General features: G+C 43.1%; 1 protein-coding gene across 3 annotated transcripts in view; it reads right to left on the minus strand.

The window, feature by feature from the left end:
• The window catches only part of LOC115208298 (disks large-associated protein 4), a 223,395-nt gene that overhangs the window by 38,015 nt on the left and 164,893 nt on the right, over positions 1-20,487 (minus strand). For 2 of the 3 annotated variants that reach the window (XM_029776238.1, XM_029776240.1), the window contains exons 4-6: positions 8,387-9,798; positions 4,358-4,581; positions 1,125-1,220 (exon numbers count right to left, since the gene is read on the minus strand). In XM_029776238.1, the coding sequence (XP_029632098.1) occupies positions 1,125-1,220; positions 4,358-4,581; positions 8,387-9,727 (1,661 nt within the window). In that variant the 5' untranslated portion in view covers positions 9,728-9,798. The remainder of the gene's footprint in view (positions 1-1,124; positions 1,221-4,357; positions 4,582-8,386; positions 9,799-20,487) is intronic. The other variant, XM_029776239.1, reaches the window with a different exon arrangement.

Here is a 20,487-nt window from a genome sequence, read left to right on the forward strand (position 1 = left end):
TTATACTAATACAATTGCTCAGAGAAAGAGATTTTGTTTAAGAAGTGGGTCGTTCCACCAATTCAAGTTGATCACATTTTGGGGGGGATTTCACCTAATTTTAATATTCTGTCATAAAGAGCACATGTTTACTTCCATAAAAAAAATAGTTTTCCCATCTCAGGAGGTTTAATAATAAAAATACTATATTAAGTGCCTGTTAACTGCCAAATAAAGTAACAGGGTTGACCGTAACAGGGTTGACAGTAACAAGGTTGATGATTTAATCTTAAATCAGCCATAAATCCCCTTGTAACCGGGGGAATGGAAGCGTATTGTGTGCAACAGGGAGTGGCAATTGAATGCAAGCTTCACAAGGACATTTTAATTGTTAAAATACTAATTTCGTGGAACGAAAAAGGATAGGGGACAAAATTATTGGCACCCCGGTTTTCAATACTCCGGCACCCTCCTTTTGTGAGGATAACAAGAAAGAAAGAAATTCATAAATTATTTGACCACAAAATAAACTATTTGCAATGGCCATCTCAGTACCCGGACTTGAACCCTATTGAAAACCTGTGGTTTGAATTGAAGTGGGCAGTCCATAAGCACAAATGATCTAGGATCTGGTAAGATTCTGTATGGATGAGTGGTTGAAGATCCCTCCCAATGTGTTCTCCAATCTCATAAAACATTTGAGAAAAAGGCTCAGTGTCATTATCTTAGCAAGAGGATGGTGCCGGAGTATTGAAAACAGGAGATCCAATCATTTTTAATAATATTTCTCTGAGCAATTGAGCAATATATTTTTTTTTTGTCATGACTGTACAGACGGGGATCCCTGGCATGGATGGCGCCAAGCTGGGCATTGGCACTCCATTATAATTTTTTTTTGGGGGGGGTACTTCGTGTGAGGGCAGAGGGGGCAGTGGGGGAAGCAAATTAGTTTTGAGGAAAAGGCGGGTGTGGTGGGTGGCATGACGTTGGCGTGGCGTTGGCACTCACGTGGCATGGGTAACCGAAGAGGTGGGCAAGACCTGGGGGGCAGGGGGAGGGGTGACTGATTGATTGGGGCAGCATCCAATCCAGTGCAAGCGTAAGCCTGCCACCTAATGGTGATTAGCTGGCTGCCTAGCACTGACCTGCCCAGTTGGTGCAGAGAGGACACACTGTGCAGAGGAGACCACAGTGCCTCCAGCTCCCCCTGCAGCATGGCGTAATCCAGGGCTCTGCTGCTCCTGCCAACCAGGGTGGAGCAGACCACGGAGGGAGAACAGGGGTTTGGCGTTTGGGTTTTGGCAGGGTGGGGGGGGAGCATGGTTAGAGTCATTTAGCATGCAGGTTTGAAATCATTTATGTATTTTTTAAGCAACACTCCTGCTACTTTATCATGTTGTGTGTGTTGTCAATATCAACAAAAAGCTGCGTCTATCATGACGTAACAGAATATATTCACTTTTGCTTTGTGATTGCCTGGCCAGTATGCTTATAACTTGTTGATTTGCTGCCTTCTTGTGGACTAAAAATGTACTGTATTCCTGTTCTTGTTACTCTTTTTTTATTTGTATGTTTCCAAATAGTGACTAATGAGTCTGCAACACCACGTCCCTATGGAAATACATCTGTGCCAAATTCTATCATGCAAAGGTTTAGGATTTTATTGGCACACATGTAATGCCATATAACCCTGACCTCAGAGAACATGGAGAACACAAACCGTACAAACATCTTTTGTTCCTTCAAATCAAAGGAGACATTAGAGGAAACCGTAAAACACAGCAGCTCGCTCATTGTTGATCCCATTCTCTGCGACTATTAATCAAAATGGGTTTCGATTCGTTTCTCATTATGTGAAAATGAATAGGACCCCCAATGCACTGTCCCCCCCTGTGTCTAGCCCAGCGTGTGTCTGTCTGCTTCAGAAAGCATGTAATCTAGAGACAATGAACTAGAAACCCTAGTCAGTCTGTCAGGGGGAGCGGAGGAGACTATAGCCTAGTTTGTGGTGACTCACTATCTGTCTGTGCAGTAGCTGAAGGCGGCATCGTGTGTGTGATGTTCCGAAAATGTTACGGTAAGAGGACTCTAACCTTTCAGGCCAAGCCGCTACGTTGCGGAAATGTTAGTAAATCAACGGTGAGGAAACCATAATCAGAGCTCTGGCATGTGTAGGAGGCAGGAGTCTGACGGTGCTTAATCCCACGCGTGAGTGAGCACAGCTTGTCTGACTGTGTGTGTTAGTCTCTATAGTATGCAAGGCCTGTTTACTGGCATGCCAAAAGCTGGCAGCATGGCCGTCTCCTTCCTGCATGTCACAGCTCTGTTTTGAAATGGTGCCATGGGCTCAGTGTGTGTGTTTGTTTATGTGTGTGTGTGTGTGTGTGTGTGTGTGTGTGTGTGCGTCTAAGAGAGAGTGAAAGGATGTGGATGTGTATGCTATGTGACATAGCCTTATTCATCCTTCTCGAGTGGCGCAGCGGTCTAAGGCACTTCATCTCAGTGCCAGAGGCGTCACTACAGACACCCTGGTTCGAAATCCAGGCTGTATCACAACCGGCCGTGATTGGGAGTCCCACAGGGCGGTGCACAATTGGCCCAGCATCGTCTGTGTTTGGCCGGTGTAGGCTGCCATTGTAAATAAGAATTTGTTCTTAACTGACTTGCCTAGTTAAATAAAGATAAAATATACATCATGTAACTGTGTGTGTCTGTCTGCTTGCGTGTGGGAGTCTAAGAGAGAGTGAAAGGATGTGTGTATGCTATGCTATGCTTATCCTATACAATGTAATTCAGTTGATACTACACTGAACAAAAATATAAGATTTTACTGAGTTACAGTTCCTATAAGGAAATCAGTCAATTGAAATAAATTCATTCGGCCCATAATCTATGGATTTCACATGACTGGGAATACATATGCGTCTGTTGGTCACAGATACCTTGAAAAAAAGGTAAGGGTGTGGATCAGAAAACCAGTCTGTATCTGGTGTGAGCTCCATTTGCCTCATGCAGCGCGACACATCTCCTTCAAATTGTTGAACAGGCTGTTGATTGTGGCCTGTGGAATGTTGTCCCACTCCTCTTAAATGGCTTTGTGAAGTTGCTGGATATTGGTGGGTACTGGAACACACTGTCGTACACAATCCAGAGCATCCCAAACATACTCAATGGGTGACATGTCTGGTGAGTATGCAGGCCATGAGGTGATGGCGGTGGATGAATGGCACGACAATGGGCCTCAGGATCTTGTCACGGTATCCCTGTGCATTCAAATTGCCAGCGATAAAATGCAATTGTGTTCGTTGTCTGTAGCTTATGCCTGGCCATACCCGACCACCACCATGGGGCACTCTGTTCATAGCGTTGACATCAGCAAACCGCTCACCCACAAGACGCCATACACGCTGTCTGCCATCTGCCCGGTACAATTGAAACCCGGGATTCATCAATGAATAGCACACTTCTCCAGCGTGCCAATGGCCATCAAAAGTGAGCATATGCCCACTGAAGTCGGTTATGACGCCAAACTGCAGTCAGGTCAAGACCCTGGTGAGGACAAGGAGCATGCAGATGAGCTTCCCTGAGAAGGTTTCTGACAGTTTGTGCAGAAATTCTTCGGTTGTGCAAACCCACAGTTTTATCAGCTGTCCGGGTGGCTGGTCTCAGATGATCCCGCAAGTGAAGAAGCCAGATGTGGAGGTCCTGGGTTGGCGTGGTTACACGTGGTCTGCGGTTGTGAGGCCCGGTTGCCAAATTCTCTAAAACGACATTGGAGATGGATTATGGTAAAGAGATAAATGGACATTCCTCCAGTCATCATGTCAGTTGCGTGCTCCCTCAAAAATGTTGACATTTGTGGCATTGTGTTGCACATTTTAGGTGGCCTTTTATTGTCCCCAGCACAAGGTGCACCTGTGCAATCATAATTCTGTTTAATCAGCTTCTTGATATGCCACTGTCAGGTGGATGGATTATCTTGGCAAAGGAGAAATGCTCACTAACAGGGATGTAAACACATTTGTGCACAACATTTTAGAGAAATAAGCTTTTTGTGCGTATGGAACATTTCTGGGATCTTTTATTTCAGCTCATGAAACATGGGACCAACACTTTACATGTTGCATTTATATTTTTGTTCAGTGTAGTTTGGATTTGCGTCAACTTGAATGTGTTATAAAGTCTACAAACTCTATGTCAGCAAGGAAGTATTGATCAAATCCATGTGGGATACTTTAGCGCTGAGCTTACTTGTCATGACAGAATTGATATTAGCATGGGTTTCCTTCCAATTGAAAGTCTACATGTTAGTATGCTGACATGAATGCATGTTTGCCTGAATTAATGTCCATGTGGGATACTTTGGTGCTGAGCTTACTTGCGTGACGGTAGCTGGTCGCTGAGAGACTGCTGGGTGGCCCTGAGGTAGCTCTGGCGGCGGGCGGCCATTTTGGGCGATGGCTTGATGCTGCCGTCTGAGTCGTCGCTGTCTTCCAGGTCACCCATGGCCTTCACGTAGCTGCCACTCCGCATGCGCCTGCATGGGATCTCGTTGGCTCCGGCTCCTCCACCGCTGCGACCCAGCGTGTTACTCCAGTCCCCCTACAAGCAGCAGTCCATATATATATTCTTATATATGACAATATACCATTATGTAATTTATATTGAGATGATCGTGTGTGTATTGTGATATTCGCATAATATCATTTGTTTTGCTGAATTCATTCAGTAATCTAAAGTATCTACAGTATGTTCTAAAGACCCACAACGGATCCCTGAGGGACCCCATTCTACTTTTCTTGACCATAGCTATGGTGTTATCGATTACACATGTAAGTAAATGTTTTGAATAAAAAAAAATGAATTAAATCATTAGGAATGCTATAGGGCTGTTAGATTTGACAAACTCCTCCCTCAATATCTTTACTTTGAAAACCAAGTAAAAACTATTTGTATCAAAACAATTCTATGGGTAGACATCGATAAAAAAAAGAAGCATGTTAATGTCACATGGATAAATGTCAAGACATGAAGTCATAAAGTCAGGCTGATAAAATGGAAGATGCACAGTAATCATACCAAACTGGTAGACGGGACCATATCTTAGTGAAATAAACTGAGGAAACTGAAAAACAAGACAAGCTGACGGACAGTGGAGGAATAGTCAAACACTCAAATGGTCCAACACATATAGTAGGCTTATTGTAGTCACAAGGCTACAAGTTTTGTTTCGATCCAAACAGATTTTTGTCAGACCTGAAAAACTGTCTGGACAGTAAATATATTTGTTGGAATATTTAACCCTAAAAGTGCCAACAAGGGTAAATTTTGACCCTCAAGTGGTCAAACATTGCAATTTCAGACACCCCCTCAACACACAATTTAACCATGATTTGTGTGTTAACATAATAATCTCTATTTTGTGTACTTGTTTTGCGTGACTAAACTGAAAATGTAGACTCAATAGTAAACTTAGTGATAAAAGCACCACGTTTGTACCCTGAAAAGATATACAGGGGATTTAAAAAGTCTACACACCCCTGTTAAAATGCCAGGTTTTTGTGATGTAAAATAATGAGACAAAGATAAATCATGTCAGAGCTTTTTCCACCTTTAATGTGACCTATAACGTGAACAATTCAATTGAAAAACAAACTGAAATCTTTCAGGGGGAAAAAGAAAAAAAAGAAAAAACTCACAATAACCTGGTTGCATAAGTATGCACACCCTTAAACTAATACATTGTTGAAGCACCTTTTGATTTTATTACAGCACTCAGTCTTTTTGGGTAGGAGTCTATTAGCATGGCACATCTTCATGTGGCAATATTTGCCCACTCTTCTTTGCAAAAGTGCTCCAAATCTGTCAGATTGCGAGGACATCTCATGTGCACAGCCCTCTTCACCCCAGAGATGTTCAATTGGATTCAGGTCTGGGCTCTGGCTGGGCCATTCCAAAACGTTAATCTTCTTCTGGTGAAGCCATGCTTTCGTGGATTTGGATGTGTGCTTTGGGTCGTTGTCGTGGTGAAAGGTGAACTTCCTCTTCAGCTTTATAACGGACACCTGAAGGTTGTGTGCCAAAATTGCCCGGTATTTGGAACTGTTCATAATTCCCTCCACCCTGACTAAGGCCCCGGTTCCAGCTGAAGAAAAACAGCCCCAAAGCATGATGCTGCCACCACCATGCTTCACTGTGGGTGTGGTGTTCTTTGGGTGATGTGCAGTGTTGTTTTTGCGCCAAACATACCTTTTGGAATTATGGCCAAAAAGTTCAACCTTGGTTTCATCAGACCATAATACATTTTCCCACGTGCTTTTGGGGGACTTGATGTTTGTTTTTGCAAACTTCAGCCGGGCTTGGATGTTTTTCATTGAAAGCCCATTCATGATAGCCCATTCATATGAAGAATACGGGAGATTGTTGTCACATGTAGCACACAGCCAGCACTTGCCAGAAATTCCTGCAGTTCCTTTAATGTTGCTGCAGGCCTCTTGGAAGCCTCCCTGACCAGTTTTCTCCTCGTCTTTTCATAAATTTTGGAGGGACGTCCAGTTCTTGGTAATGTCTCTGTGGTGCCATATTTTCTCCACTTGATGATGACTGTCTTCACTGTGTTCCATGGTATATGTAATGATTTGGAAATTCTTTTGTACCCTTCTCCTGACTGGTATCTTTCAACAATGAGATCCCTCTGATGCTTTCGAATTTCTCTGCAGACCATGGCTTTTGCTCTGAGATGCAACTAAGAAAATGTCAGGAAAATCCTACTAGAACAGCTGAACTTTATTTGTGATTAATCAGAGTCAATTTAAATGATGGCAGGTGTGTAATGACTTCTATTTAACATGAGTTTGAATGTGATTGGTTAATTCTGAACACAGCCACATCCCCAGTTATAAGAGGGTGTGCACACTTATGCAACCAGGTTATTGTAAGGTTTGTATTTTTCACTTTTACCCCTCGAAGATTTCAGTTTGTTTTTCAATTGAATTGTTCACATTATAGGTCACATTAACAGTAGAAAAAGTTCTGACATGATTTATCTTTGTCTCATTCTTTTACATCACAAAAACCTGACATTTTAACAGGGGTGTGTAGACTTTTTATATCCACTGTAGATATAGAATACCATAGTATCATAACAAAGTCATAATACCCATAAAACCTAGCGGTCCAACACCAAAAATGCCATATTACAACGTATGTGTTGTGATAATTGCGTTGTTTGCTCTATAACCTGTTAATTCATATGCCTTCCGACCGTGATCTAAAGGCCGAGACAATAAGAAGACACAGTGGCAGGATACATTCAACCACACCTTTGTTTCATCACAAAACCGGATAGCAACCTCTGTCCAGTGAAGTCCACTAAACATATTGCATGTACAGTAACAGACACTTACATGACCTACAGCATGGTGTTTCTAAAATCCCCTATGGAAAAAATTAGTGGTGGTAAAACGATTGTGTAACGGCCATCGAAGGGAGTAGACCAAGGCGCAGCGGGTTGAGTGCTCATTTTTAACTTTTATTGAACACGTAAACAAAACAAGAACCGAACGACAGCTTAACAGTTCCGTCAGGTACACAACACTAGACTGAAAACAACCTCCCACAAACACAAGCTGAAAAACCTCTACTAAATAGGACCTCCAATCAGAGGCAACAAGAAACAGCTGCCTCCAATTGAAGGTCAAACAAAAACCCTAAACATAGAAATAGAAAAACTAGACACGGACATAGAAATATACCAACATAGAACATATACCAAAACCCCCGAAACACATAAAACAAACACCCCCTGCCACGCCCTGACCAAACTACAATAACAAACAACCTCTTTTACTGGTCAGGACGTGACAGATTGGAACCATTTCACTGTTCGACCTCTAGGCTTTATGGGTATTATGTGGGGCTCTACGCAGTGGTGTAAAGTACTTAAGTAAAAATACTTTAAAGTGATACTTAAGTCGTTTTTTGGGCTATCTGTACTTTACCATTTATATTTTGGACAACTTTTACTTCACTACACTAAATTATGTCTGAGTGTTGGAGTGTGCCCCCTGAAACCATACAAAAAAGTTTATTTTGAAACATCAAATTTGACTATAAATGTGTAATTCTTTTCAAAATATATGCTTATTTTGGGGAATTTAAACTATTTACTTGTGTTACAAAATGTTAACAAAAGAAAAAGTGTTATTGTTTGACAGAAAGTGTCTTTTTGTCATAATTTCCAATTTGAGGTAAAAAAAGGACCCCTTTTAACATCTAAATATGTTGCCGCTTTTAGGGTTGTGTCCACTATGCCTTATTCTATCTCTCCACAATTTCTTTATGTCCAGCACTTCATTCGATATGATGATATCCATTTGACAACAGACATTTTTTAGATACTACTCACCTGTCGGCCCACTTGCAGGTAGTGGCAGGCCAGCTCCTGCTGGCATGACTTAGACTTGAGCATGGACCGGTCCAGGGTGGCCGAGTGGCCCTTCTGCAGCACCTGTCTGGGCTGACCCAGGGTCAGCGTCGACCACGAACCCCCCTTCATAAAGTCATTACTGTTCACCCCCATGCTGATCCCACCTCCACCTCCTCCTCCGCCCCCACCTCCGCCCCCGGGTCCTGGCAGTGCCTGTTGGTACTTTATGACCTCGTTGTTGCTCTTGGATGAGCTGATGGTGTTGTATCCGCTGTGGACCACGTAGCGGCTCTGCTGCCCCTGCTGCTGCTGTAGTGCCCCCTGCTGGGAATCGTAGGCAGTACCGTGGGTGGCGTGCTGGGTGGCATGCGCTGTGGGTCGTCCCAGTGTCATGGCTATGGGGTTGCGGTAGTTGCTGAGGTCCGCACTGTCCAGGTCGTCCGAGCTCCAGTAGCCCGACATGTTGGAGCGCGGCCGCCGCTTGCCCGTCCCGCCCCCGTCTGACTTGGACCCGCCCCGGTCTTTGCTCTTTGCTCGCTGGTCCCGCTTCCCACCGTCCTCGGTCCCGGATGAGGTCCCGCCGCTGCCACTTCCTGCCCCCGAACGTCCGTTGACACCCTTGAGGTTGTGGCCATCCATGGACTGTGACTTGGCGAAGAGCTTCTGGACGGAGCACACCAGGTTACGGATGCGCCCGGGGCTGTCGGTGCGCTGCTTGGAGGCGGCGGAGAGGGCGGCCGATGTGCTTCGGTGGAACTGCAGTGTGCTGAAGCCATCTCTGGGCCCCCCAGGCAGCTGCTTGTCCAACTGGTCCAGCAAGTTAGGCGCCAGCTGCCGGTTCATCTTGGCCCCGCCGGAGATGGTGGCAGAACCGCTGGTGATCATGGACCCCCGGCTGCTCTGCAGGCCCCCCATGCCACTCGAGCCATGCATCCCTATGCCCATCCCCATGCCCATGGACATGGAGGTGCCCAGGGTTCCCGTGCTAATGCCCCCGATGCTGTCCCCCTGCGGCGGGGAGAAGTCGGACGGGTCGTAGTTGGTGTTGTAATGGATGCGGGGGAAGGTGCTGCTGTTGGACAGCTGGTTGTTGAGGGGGAGAGAGTAGTCCGGGGGCAGGGAGCCCTGATTGTAGTGGTGGTCCACAGAGCGGTTGTAGTGGTGCGGGTCCATGGTGCCGTAGTGGTCCATGCTGGTGGGGCTGAGAAGGTAGGGGCTCCGAGGCAGTGTGGAGGCCTGGTGGGGGTACAGGGGCTCTGGGGGGCCCTGGGTGGGGTCGCAGGAATCAGAGCGATTGCGGTTGGCTCCTAACCCTTTCATGGTGGTCAGGAGGGGCCCCCTTCTAGAAGACTCCCCAGCCAGGGAGAGACGAGGGGCCTGGAGGATGACTCCTGGAAAACAGAGAGAGAGAAAGAGAGAGAGGGGGAGGGGTCAGCTTCTACCCAGACAGACACACACCATTTCTTACATGCAATACATACGCACAGGCAAACAAACACCCCCATTTATGCTCGCAGACAGACTAGCACTGTGAAATATTTTCATCTCAATGAGCCAACACCCCACAGCCTCCCACGGAGAACATCAGTCTTCAAATGTTAAAATGTTGGAAATAGATAGGAACAACAAGACTAGAAACAATGCAATGTTGCAACCAGTGGGTCAGAAGGTTTGTTTTGTCGACAATTGCTGGCAGCCACAAACAGCTACAGCTACATCCATGGCATTGTAGAGTTATACTTTCAACTGACGAGATCACAGAAAACAACACAAGGAAAATTATGACTATTGGCAATTCATCTCTCTTTATCAACATTTATTGACGAGATAAACATAACCTGACATTGTAATCAGATTGTAGTTGTTTGTGTGTGTGTGAGTGAGAGAGCGAGAGAGAGAGAGAGAGAGAGTGTGTGTGTGTGTGTGTGTGTGTGTGTGTGTGTGTGCGGATGGCGTGCGTTTTTCTGGGTGTGTGCATGGGGATGGGATGTTGTTGTCATTGCTCTCGGCATAGCATGAAACCTCCACCTTGTCCAACATCAAACCTCCACCTCGCTTCTGTTCCACTCTGATAGCAACACCTCCTGCTACCAACTATCCTCCACAGCCGGGAGGTACCCAGTGCCTTATCACCAGGAGAGCCCTTACCTCCGGGTAGACCCCTTCCTCCTCCCAGCTTCCCATCTGTCTCTTCCTCGCCAGTCTCCAATACATGAGAGCTTTTCCAGCGGGCATCCCTGGCACGGGGCACCAAGACCGGCACGCCCAGTGGTATTGTGATGAGGGTTAAGAGGATTGGTGGCAGGGGGTGGCAGATGGGGATTGGCTGTTTGGTGCCCCGCCGCCCGCCTGCCCAGCCCAAGACGGTCTGTGCCAGTGCCCTGCCTGGCAAGGTGGTTAATGCTCGCCATTGCAAAGGGATGGAGCTTTACGGAAGGATGGTTTACGGGTTCAACAACGAGTATCTAATACACTGTAAGTTGTGTCTGATTTATCTGTGTTTTCTTTATGTAACATGGGTCTGATTGATCTATTAGGGGAATGGTTAAATAAAGAAATACAGAGTAACTGTCTCTGTTGTCTCCTGTGTCTCTATATGCACTCTCAAAACAGGTACGTACAGACACAATAAGCTCATTTTACAACCTCTTGTGGAATACAATCATTTGGTGTAAACATAAAATGCTTTCACCATGTTGTTGCTACAGTATGGCGATGACAGACTGTGTACAGATTGTCTGTACTGCACACAGTTTTTATTCCTCTCAAAGAGATCTCACCTACTGTAGTTTATGGCTGTGGGCACAAGGCTAAGGCCAGGGCAGTATTGGATAAGAAGGACACCAATCAGAATTGATATTTACCACGGAGTACGTTTTTGACTACAAACACTTTCTGATTGGCTGTAACGGATTAGTTACAGGGGAAAATAAACTTGTATGGTTAGAGGGAAACAAAACTAAGGATGCAGGGCGCAGCACATTGCTTCAGCTCCAACAGTCACAAAAGGAGGCAGCAAATCATAGATTATTTAACAGCAGTAAAAGTGAGCATTCAGTTTAAATACATTAGTAATAAAATGTGTTCAATTTTCTACAACAATCTACTCTACAATATTTGAATACCTGTAGCGACTGTTTTATTAACGGTATCATGCCAGGTCTTTATGCACAAATAATCATTTGCCTCACTATTTACTACACAATGCTATGTCTAACAAAAGAGTCCTGTGATAATAGAGTCCTGTTTCTTGGGAAAGTCAACAATCACATTCTCATTTGTGTAAAGCAAAACAAGAATGATCACCAAAAATGTGCACCCCTTTGGGTCCCCAGGACCAGGATTAAGAAACACTACCCCGAGGAGCTGCTTGGCCTTTAAAACACCAACGGTGTGTTTTGTTGGTAAAACATCTTGCTGTGTTTGGCGACAGTGTACTGAACTACGTGTTTTCTTACAACTCAGATACGTTCGCTCGATGGGCATGAAGGGGTGTGGACCGGACGCAACTAATTCCTGGCTTGCTTAAAATCCTACTGAAGCGGAGTGCACTATACACAGTCACCCAATCAACAGCAAGAGTGACAATACTCCTCAATGTTCTGTTTACATAAACATTTGCTACATTTCCCTCTTTCTGAACGCAGCAGGTGTAGTAGGCCAAATGTATTTTAGTCGGGGTATATAGTATGTGTACACTATATATTTAGTGGTATTAAAAGTATTGAATGGGGGAGTAGGTTTTTATAGGGGTGTATGTATCGAAGGTGTATGCATTTAGTGAGTGTGTGTTTATAGGGAATGGGTGTGGATCTACAACTCAAAAGAACAGGGAGTTCTGCTACTTTACAATTGAAAATGGACTTGGAACAGCAAAGTCAAGGGAATTAAACAAGTTAAGTTTAAGCCTGTAGCTGTATGTTTTGTTTGGTGTGTTTTATGTTTTACATATGTATGGGGTCAATAACGAATATCTAAAACACTGCAAGTTGTGTCTGATTTATCAATGATTTCTTGGATGCAAAAAGGGTCAGATTAATCTATTTGGTGAATGGTTAAATCAATAAATAAAAAGTGGAACTGTCTCTAGTCTGTTGTCTCTTGTGGCTCTCTACACACTCTGAAAAACTGTCAGGATGTTGTTTTTATGGTCTGATAGTATGGTCCTCTGTAGCTCAGTTGGGAGAGCATGGTGCTTGCAATGCCAGGACAGTGGGTTTGATTCTCGGGACCACCCATCCATAGAATGTGTGCACGCATGACTAAGTTGCTTTGGATAAAAGTGTCTGTTAAATGATATATATTATTATATCAAAATGTTATTAAGTATCAAATTGATAGCTCTGATCAACTAATAAAAGTGAATTGGATTCTGACTGGCCCACGCAGGAAGAGCTAATTTGGCTGGCAAAATTGCGTCATTTATCAATGTAACTAGGGTGGAAATAATATAAGACATACATTTTCTTACTCTCCATTAAATAATCTCATGCTAACAACCTTGTACGCCCATAAAGAGGGAAGCAGAAAATATGATAATTGTACTACCACGCTGACTGAAAATGATAGCAACAGACAAATAAATCACACATTATATCTCCATTAATTTACAGACCCATGTAAATGGAGTGTGATTTTCTAGCAGGCAAATGAGATGAATGATTCTGAAGGTGCAGCTAGAATACACGCACACATACACACAGGCGCACATGAACGCATTCACAAACAGGAAAGAATGCACACACACACACACGCTGGATAACCCAGCTCCCAGAGAGTAGTCTAACTCATCTGTATACGCTAACGATTGGCTTAGCGTATCTCTCCCCACACAACCGACTGCCACTTCTATCCCACCGCAATTAGCATGCGACAGACTCATGCTCATTTAACGTCATTATCAGACAACTGTTTAAATACAATCTCTCTGATAATAGTTAGCCCAGAGGGTCAACTCCTCACTATCAATTCACAGCACATTTAGCTGACTGTCTCATATCACATCCTGCCACACTGCTTGGCTTGGCTTAGCGTAGCTTAGCGTAGCCTCCTGAATGCTAATTAGCGTTGTCCTCTGTGACAAGAATAAGTGGAGGGTATACGTGCTGTAGTGGAGGGTATACGCAGGTATACACCATATACCTTAATATTTGTGGCCATTGCATGTACTCACTTCTTAATCCCCACGATCAATGTTCAATTTATTTTGGTCACTGAGCAAATTTCAGATCTGCTGAGCACAAACTTTGTGAAAATGATGTGCAACTTCTAGCGTGCGTTTACTGTGAACACTGAGGCTGTACCTGCTTTAAGGTATAGTTTCAGACAGTGGTCAAGTAGGCTACTGTGGCTATTTGATCATAATGTAGGTCTACCAGAGTGGCCTACCATCAAAAACAATGGAGACAATGTATCCCATAACATTTTACATGGAAATAGCTCTTCTGTAATTTAGCCAACAGTAGCAGCCAATGTGTGGTGTTCAATGTAGGCCTATATTCCATGATACTTTTGGGCTTGACATTAACATGTTTAACCACTTGTCCTTCAGACAAGGAGGTGACTGAAAATGTTGTTGTGTTTGATGCAAGAACACACTTTACAAAATAAAATGTATTATTATTTCCATACCATTATTACAAAGAATCAGACAAATTATGCTACCCTCTGCCTATTGGCTGCCTAGCTTATTCAAGCCTGTCTCAAAATACAACACTGCCCCTTTAAGACCAAAAAAGTTATTTACCTGACTTGCTTTTCAAAGATCTAGAAATGTACACGTTTTGTGCTCTTGTAGGAACCAATCACTCCCCCATTGCTGACTACAAATGATCTATACCTGGGCTAATAACTCATTAACTAGTAAAGGATATAAACAAATGTGCACACTTGGCTACATGCAGCTCTCGCTTTGATCACAAAACAAGCGCATCTACTCACAACCGCTCATGCTGTAAACACAGTCCAGTCCAAAGTGAATTGCACAGATCCATATGGCAATGGTCTATTTGCATAAAGGCCTACTGCAGCTCTGATTGGTTATGCAGCACCGATCTGTGTAGAGTACGGGCTAAGTTGTGCCTGTTAATGTAATAGAATCCTACTCCAATGCGTTCTGCCTAGAACAAAATCTCTTGCATAGTTAGTTTAGCATACTAAGTCTTGCATAGTTTGTTTTGTTTCTATATGTTGCATTGAAAGTGGCTAATATTGCGTTGATTCGATAACAATTCACCCAGTAAAGGGAAATGTGGATAGTGTTAACTAAGGAGGAAAACTCTAGAAAGTTGAGTGAAGTTCAATCTCGTGCTTCTCTGCACGGGCTGATATTTCTTCTGCATGGCAGTTATGGGGGAGGTAGTGTAGGGGAGGTATATGCTGTATCAATTAATAAGGCTGATAGAACAGAGAATTATTAGCTTAAAATGTTGATAAACTATTGTTTATCACATTTTAAGCGCAACTATGTGCACACGGTGGTAAGTACAAATGGTTTCCTGGACAGAGATAGAAATATCTGATAGAAATTTAGAAAGAGGGGCGATCTAAAGATGCAACTATTCTATCATGGGTTGCTAACATGACTAGGATAATGGCTTTGGCTTAGACAATGAAAGAAAGTTGATTTGAAAACCAATAGAACAGGAGAGCGCATATACAATACAATATCAACTCGTCTGTAAAACCTGCACTTGTATGTCAATGATACTGCTGTGTATGTTATTGCACCCACGGTCAACCAGGCTCCCATCTCAACTACAGTCTGCCTTCATTGTGTAACAGAGACACTTTATTGACCTGAAATTAGTATTGAATGCAGGTAAAACTAAATATATGTTGTTCTCTAGACCACATAAAACTAACTCTGATGATAGAATACAGTGCCTTTAGGAAAGTATTCAGACCCCTTGACTTTTTCCACATTTGTTACGTTACAGTCTTATTCTAAAATGGATTAAAAAACAATCCTCAGCAATCTACACAAAATACCCCATAATGACAAAGCAAATAAAAAACAGAAATGCCTTATTTACATAAGTATTCAGACCCTTCGCTATGAGATTCGAAATTGAGCTCAGGTGCATCCTGTTTCCATTGATCATCCTTGAGATGTTTCTACAACTTCATTGGAGTCCACCTGTTGTACATTCAATTGATTGGACATTATTTGGAAGGGCACATACCTGTCTATATAAGGTCCTGCAGTTGACAGTGCATGTCAGAGCAAAAACTAAGTCATGAAGTTTGAAGGCAATGTCCGTAGTGGTCTGAGACAGGATTGTGTTGAGGCACAGATCTGGGGAAGGGTACCAAAAAATGTCTGCAGCATTGTAGGTCCCCAAGAACACAGTGGTCTCCATCTTTCTTAAATGGAGGAAGTTTGGAACCATCAAGACTCGTCCTAGAGCTGGCCGCCCGGCCAAACTGAGCAATTGGGGGAGAAGGACCTAGGTCAGGGAGGTGACCAAGAACCCGATGGTCACTCTGACAGAGGTCTAGTTCCTATGTGGAGATGGGAGAACCTTCGAGAAGGACAACCATCTCTGCAGCACTCCACCAATCAGGCCTTTATGGTAGAGTGGCCAGACGGAAGCCACTCCTCAGTAAAAAGGCACGTCAGCCCACTTGGAGTTTGCCAAAAGGCATCTAAAGACTCTCAGACCATGAGAAACAATATGCTCTGGTCTGATGAAACTGAATGCCTGTCACGCCCTGATCTGTTTCACCTGTCTCTGTGATTATCTCCACCCACCTCCAGGTGTCACCTGTTTTCCCCATTAGTCCCCGGTGTATTTATCCCTGTGTTTCCTATCTCTCTTTGCCAGTTCGTCTTGTTTTGCCAAGTCAACCAGCGTTTTTCCTAGCTCCTATTTTTCCAGTTTCTCTTTTTCCCTAGCCCTCCTGGTTTTGACCAGGAACTGCAAGTCTCTTGAGGTATATCTCTATAAGCTTGGCACATCTAGCCACTGGGATTATTGCCCATTCTTCAAGGCAAAACTGCTCCAGCTCCTTCAAGTCGGATGGGTTCCGCTGGTGCACAGCAATCTTTAAGTCATACCACAGATTCTCTATTGGATTGAGGTCTGGGCTTTGAATAGGCCATTCCAAGACATTTAAATGTTTCCCCTTATTAAACCACTCAAATGTTTCTGTAGCAGTATGCTTAGGGTCATTGTCCTGCTGGAAGGTGAACCTCCATCCCAGTCTCAAATCTCTGGAAGACTGAAACAGGTTTCCCTCAAGAATTTCCCTGTATTTACAACCATCCATCATTCCTTCAATTCTGACCAGTTTCCCAGTCCCTGCTGATGAAAAACATACCCACAGCATGATGCTGCCACCACCATGCTTCACTGTGGGGATGTTGTTCTCGGGGTGATGAGAGGTGTTGGGTTTGCGCCAGACATAGCGGTTTCCTGGCCAAAAAGCTCAATTTTAGTCTCATCTGACCAGTACCCTCTTCCATATGTTTGGGGAACACCAAATGTTAAAAATAAATGCTTATTTTTTTCTTTAAGCAATGGCTTTTTTCTGGCCACTCTTCCATAAAGCCCAGCTCTGTGGAGTGTATGGCTTAAAGTGGTCCTATGGACAAATACTCCAATCTCTGCTGTGAAGCTTTGCAGCTCCTTCAGGGTTATCTTTGGTCTCTTTGTTGCCTCTCTGATTAATGCCCTCCATGCCTGGTCCGTGAGTTTTGGTGAGCGGCCCTCTCTTGGCAGGTTTGTTGTGGTGACATATTCTTTCAATTTTTTAATAATGGATTTAATGGTGCTCCGTGGGATGTTCAAAGTTTCAGATATTTTTTTATAACCCAACCCTGGTCTGTACTTCTCCACAACTTTGTCCCTGACCTGTTTGGAGAGCTCCTTGGTCTTCATAGTGCCACTTGTTTGGTGGTGTTTCAGACTCTGGGGCCTTTCAGAACAGGTGTATATATACTGAGATCATGTGACACTTAGATTGCACACAGATGGACATTATTTAACTAATTATGTGACTTCTGAAGGTAATTGGTTGCACCAGATCTTATTTAGGTACTTCATAGCAAAAGGGGTGAATACATATGCATCCACCACTTTTCAGTTTTTTGTTTTTTTGAAATTTTATTTCGAATTCTTTTCATTTCACTTCACCAATTTGGATTTTGTTTTTTAATGTCCATTACATGAAATCCAATTAAAAATCAATTTAAATACAGGTTGTAATGCAACAAAATAAGAAAATTCGCCAAGGGGGTGAATACTTTTGCAAAGCACTGTACCCAAGAAGACTCTATGCTGTAATCACTGCCAAAGGTGCTTCAACAAAGTACTGAGTAAATGGTCTGAATACTTATGTAAATGTGATATTTCATTTTTTTTAATATAAATTAGCAAACATTTCTAAAAACCATTTTTGTGTGTAGGTTATTATGGGGTATTGTGTGTGGATCCCTGACCTGACTACACCACAATTGTGTGTAGTTTTTTTTGTAATTTTAGAATAAGCTGTAACATAAAAAAGTCAAGGGGTCTGAATACGAAGGCACTGTATGTACTTTGGATGGTGTCCTTATTGATCGTGTCCATGCTTACACATATCTGGGCATCTGGATAGATGAAAATCTGTCTATTAAAAAGAATATCGATGAGTTAATTAAGAAGCTGCGAGTAAAAATGGACTTATTCTATAGAAATAGGTCCTGCCTCTCACTACATAATAAAAAGCAGATTATTCAGTTGACGTTCCTATTGGTACTAGACTATGGCGACAACATCTATATGAAAGCAGCTGCCACTTCATTAAAGCCAGTAGATGCAGTTTATAATAGAGCACTCCGCTCTATGACAGGCAACAATTTTAGTACTCATCACTGCATTCTCTACCAGAAAGTTGGTTGGCCCTCTTTGATATCACGTAGCTTGATGCATTGCTATGTTTTCATTTATAAAGCCCTTTTACATAAAGTCACACTGTACCTAACATCATTACTTGTCACGGATATGTAGGGCAGGAGGAAGGAGTAGAGTCAAATGCAGGATGTGATAGTTCAGTAGGCCGAAGTTTAATGGCACTCAACACGCTAGGTGTATCAACAACACAGAGATCGCAGAAAACCCCAAAAGGGAAACAGGTAATCCAGATGAAGAGGCGAAAATACGCATGGGGCGCAGCCCGGCTTGAATCAATACTCCAAATAATAAAATGCTGGAGCAAAATACAAAGTACAACCACACTGCCCACTGACAATCAAAATAATCCCGCACAACACACAACCCCCACAGGAACAAACTAAATACCCCCCCCCACTAATGACAGAAACGAAAACAGGTGCGGATTTAGACAGACAAAACACAACGAACACAGAAACATAGATCGGTGGCAGCTAGTAGACCGGCGACGACGACCGCCGAGCGCCGCCCGGCCGAGGAGGGGCACCATTTTCTGTGGATACTGTGACATTACTAAACTTTAGACATACGAGTTTCCACACCCAGTCACAGAGATGGCCAACTGTGGAAATTCCTTTGGTCTCTACGGAGTTAGGTAAATCAGCTTTTTAGTTTTCTTGCACCTTATTTCTGGAACAATCTTTCAAATGTTCTTAAATGTGATGTTTTAGTGCCTCTAGGGCAATTCAGAAAGCTGATTGAGGACCTTATTACTGATAAATGTTTTTTTATTTTTTATATGACCGTGTTTTTCTTTCTGCTTTCATTTTGGATTCATATTTTGATGTGTATATTTACTATAATTTATGTAATTCATCTGTAAAAATGACCATGGTCTCAGTATGACTCCCCGAGGTTTAAAAAATTACTAATAAATAAAGAATAATTTCTTCAATGTTTCTATGGTGGGATTTTGGATATAGGCTACTTTGAAGTTGTAAGGGAGTGCGTAACTGGCGGCAGGGAAGTCAGGCGCAGGAGAGCAAAACTGGGTAATCAACGGAGCAGTTTTATTCATAAAACCCACCGGAACCAGAACAACAAACAAATGGGTACAAAACTCGTCGCACACCAGAGAAAACGTGCACATGCACTTACAAAAAAAACAATTCCGCTCAAAGACATGGGGGGAACAGAGGGTTAAATACACAACATGTAATGAGGGAAATTGAGACCAGGTGTGTGAGAAGACAAGACAAAACAAATGGAAAATGAAAAGTAGATCGATGATGGCTAGAAGACCGGTGACGCCGACCGCCGAGTGCCGCACGAACAAGGAGAGGAACCGACTTCGGCGGAAGTCGTGACAGAAGTAAGGTAAGACCTCATAATATTAAGTAAAACATCCAGGTGTCAAACAATTAAGGAACAGACAAAATATAGTGATGCTAATGATAGGCCTAACAGTTTTCTGATCAATGGAAAGGCTTTCCCAAACATCTTCTCAATTAAATGTTAACTAGCTACAAAGCAGCCTATGCCTACCTGGCAGAATGATATCATGATTATCACATCAATCCAGTGCCCATTTGTTTTGCAAACGGCATCTCATGTGCGCTCCAGAAACACCACTAACCAAACAACAGTACTAGGTGCCTGCACAGTTTAATTAAAGGGTAACTACACTCAAAAAGTTTAAATGTATTCATTGTTTCCCATACCTCAAAAGCAGTCTCTTGATGTGGTTTAAACATTGTTGTGGACTTATAACATCCAATGTGTGTGTTTTTCTATTAAAAAAAGTGTGACTTTGAGTGCAAACACCTGAAAAAAATAAATCAAATCTGAAACCTTGGAATTTCTGACAGCCTCATTTAAATAGTAGACCTACTATTAGCATACTGCCACAGTGAAGCTCGGATTGGCCTGACTGGGAAAAACCAATATGAGATTAATCATTTTAGTTAGTTCAGAGTGTATGTCACTGTTTGTCATATCATTTTTCACACAGGATCCCGTTTGTGATTTTTTTATTTTTCTTAAGCAAAATTAGAATATACCCACTTCTCCAGGCACCTCGACACCACTGATTAGGCCCAAATAGTGTCAATGTGCAGACTGCCAGTGAAGACACACACACACGTTTCTGTGTTAGTATTTAGGTCACTTCCAATATAACTTCACATACTGCGTCATTGGCCTAGT

The sequence above is a fragment of the Salmo trutta genome, chromosome 14, assembly GCF_901001165.1.
Source record: "Salmo trutta chromosome 14, fSalTru1.1, whole genome shotgun sequence".
Lineage (NCBI taxonomy): Eukaryota > Metazoa > Chordata > Actinopteri > Salmoniformes > Salmonidae > Salmo > Salmo trutta.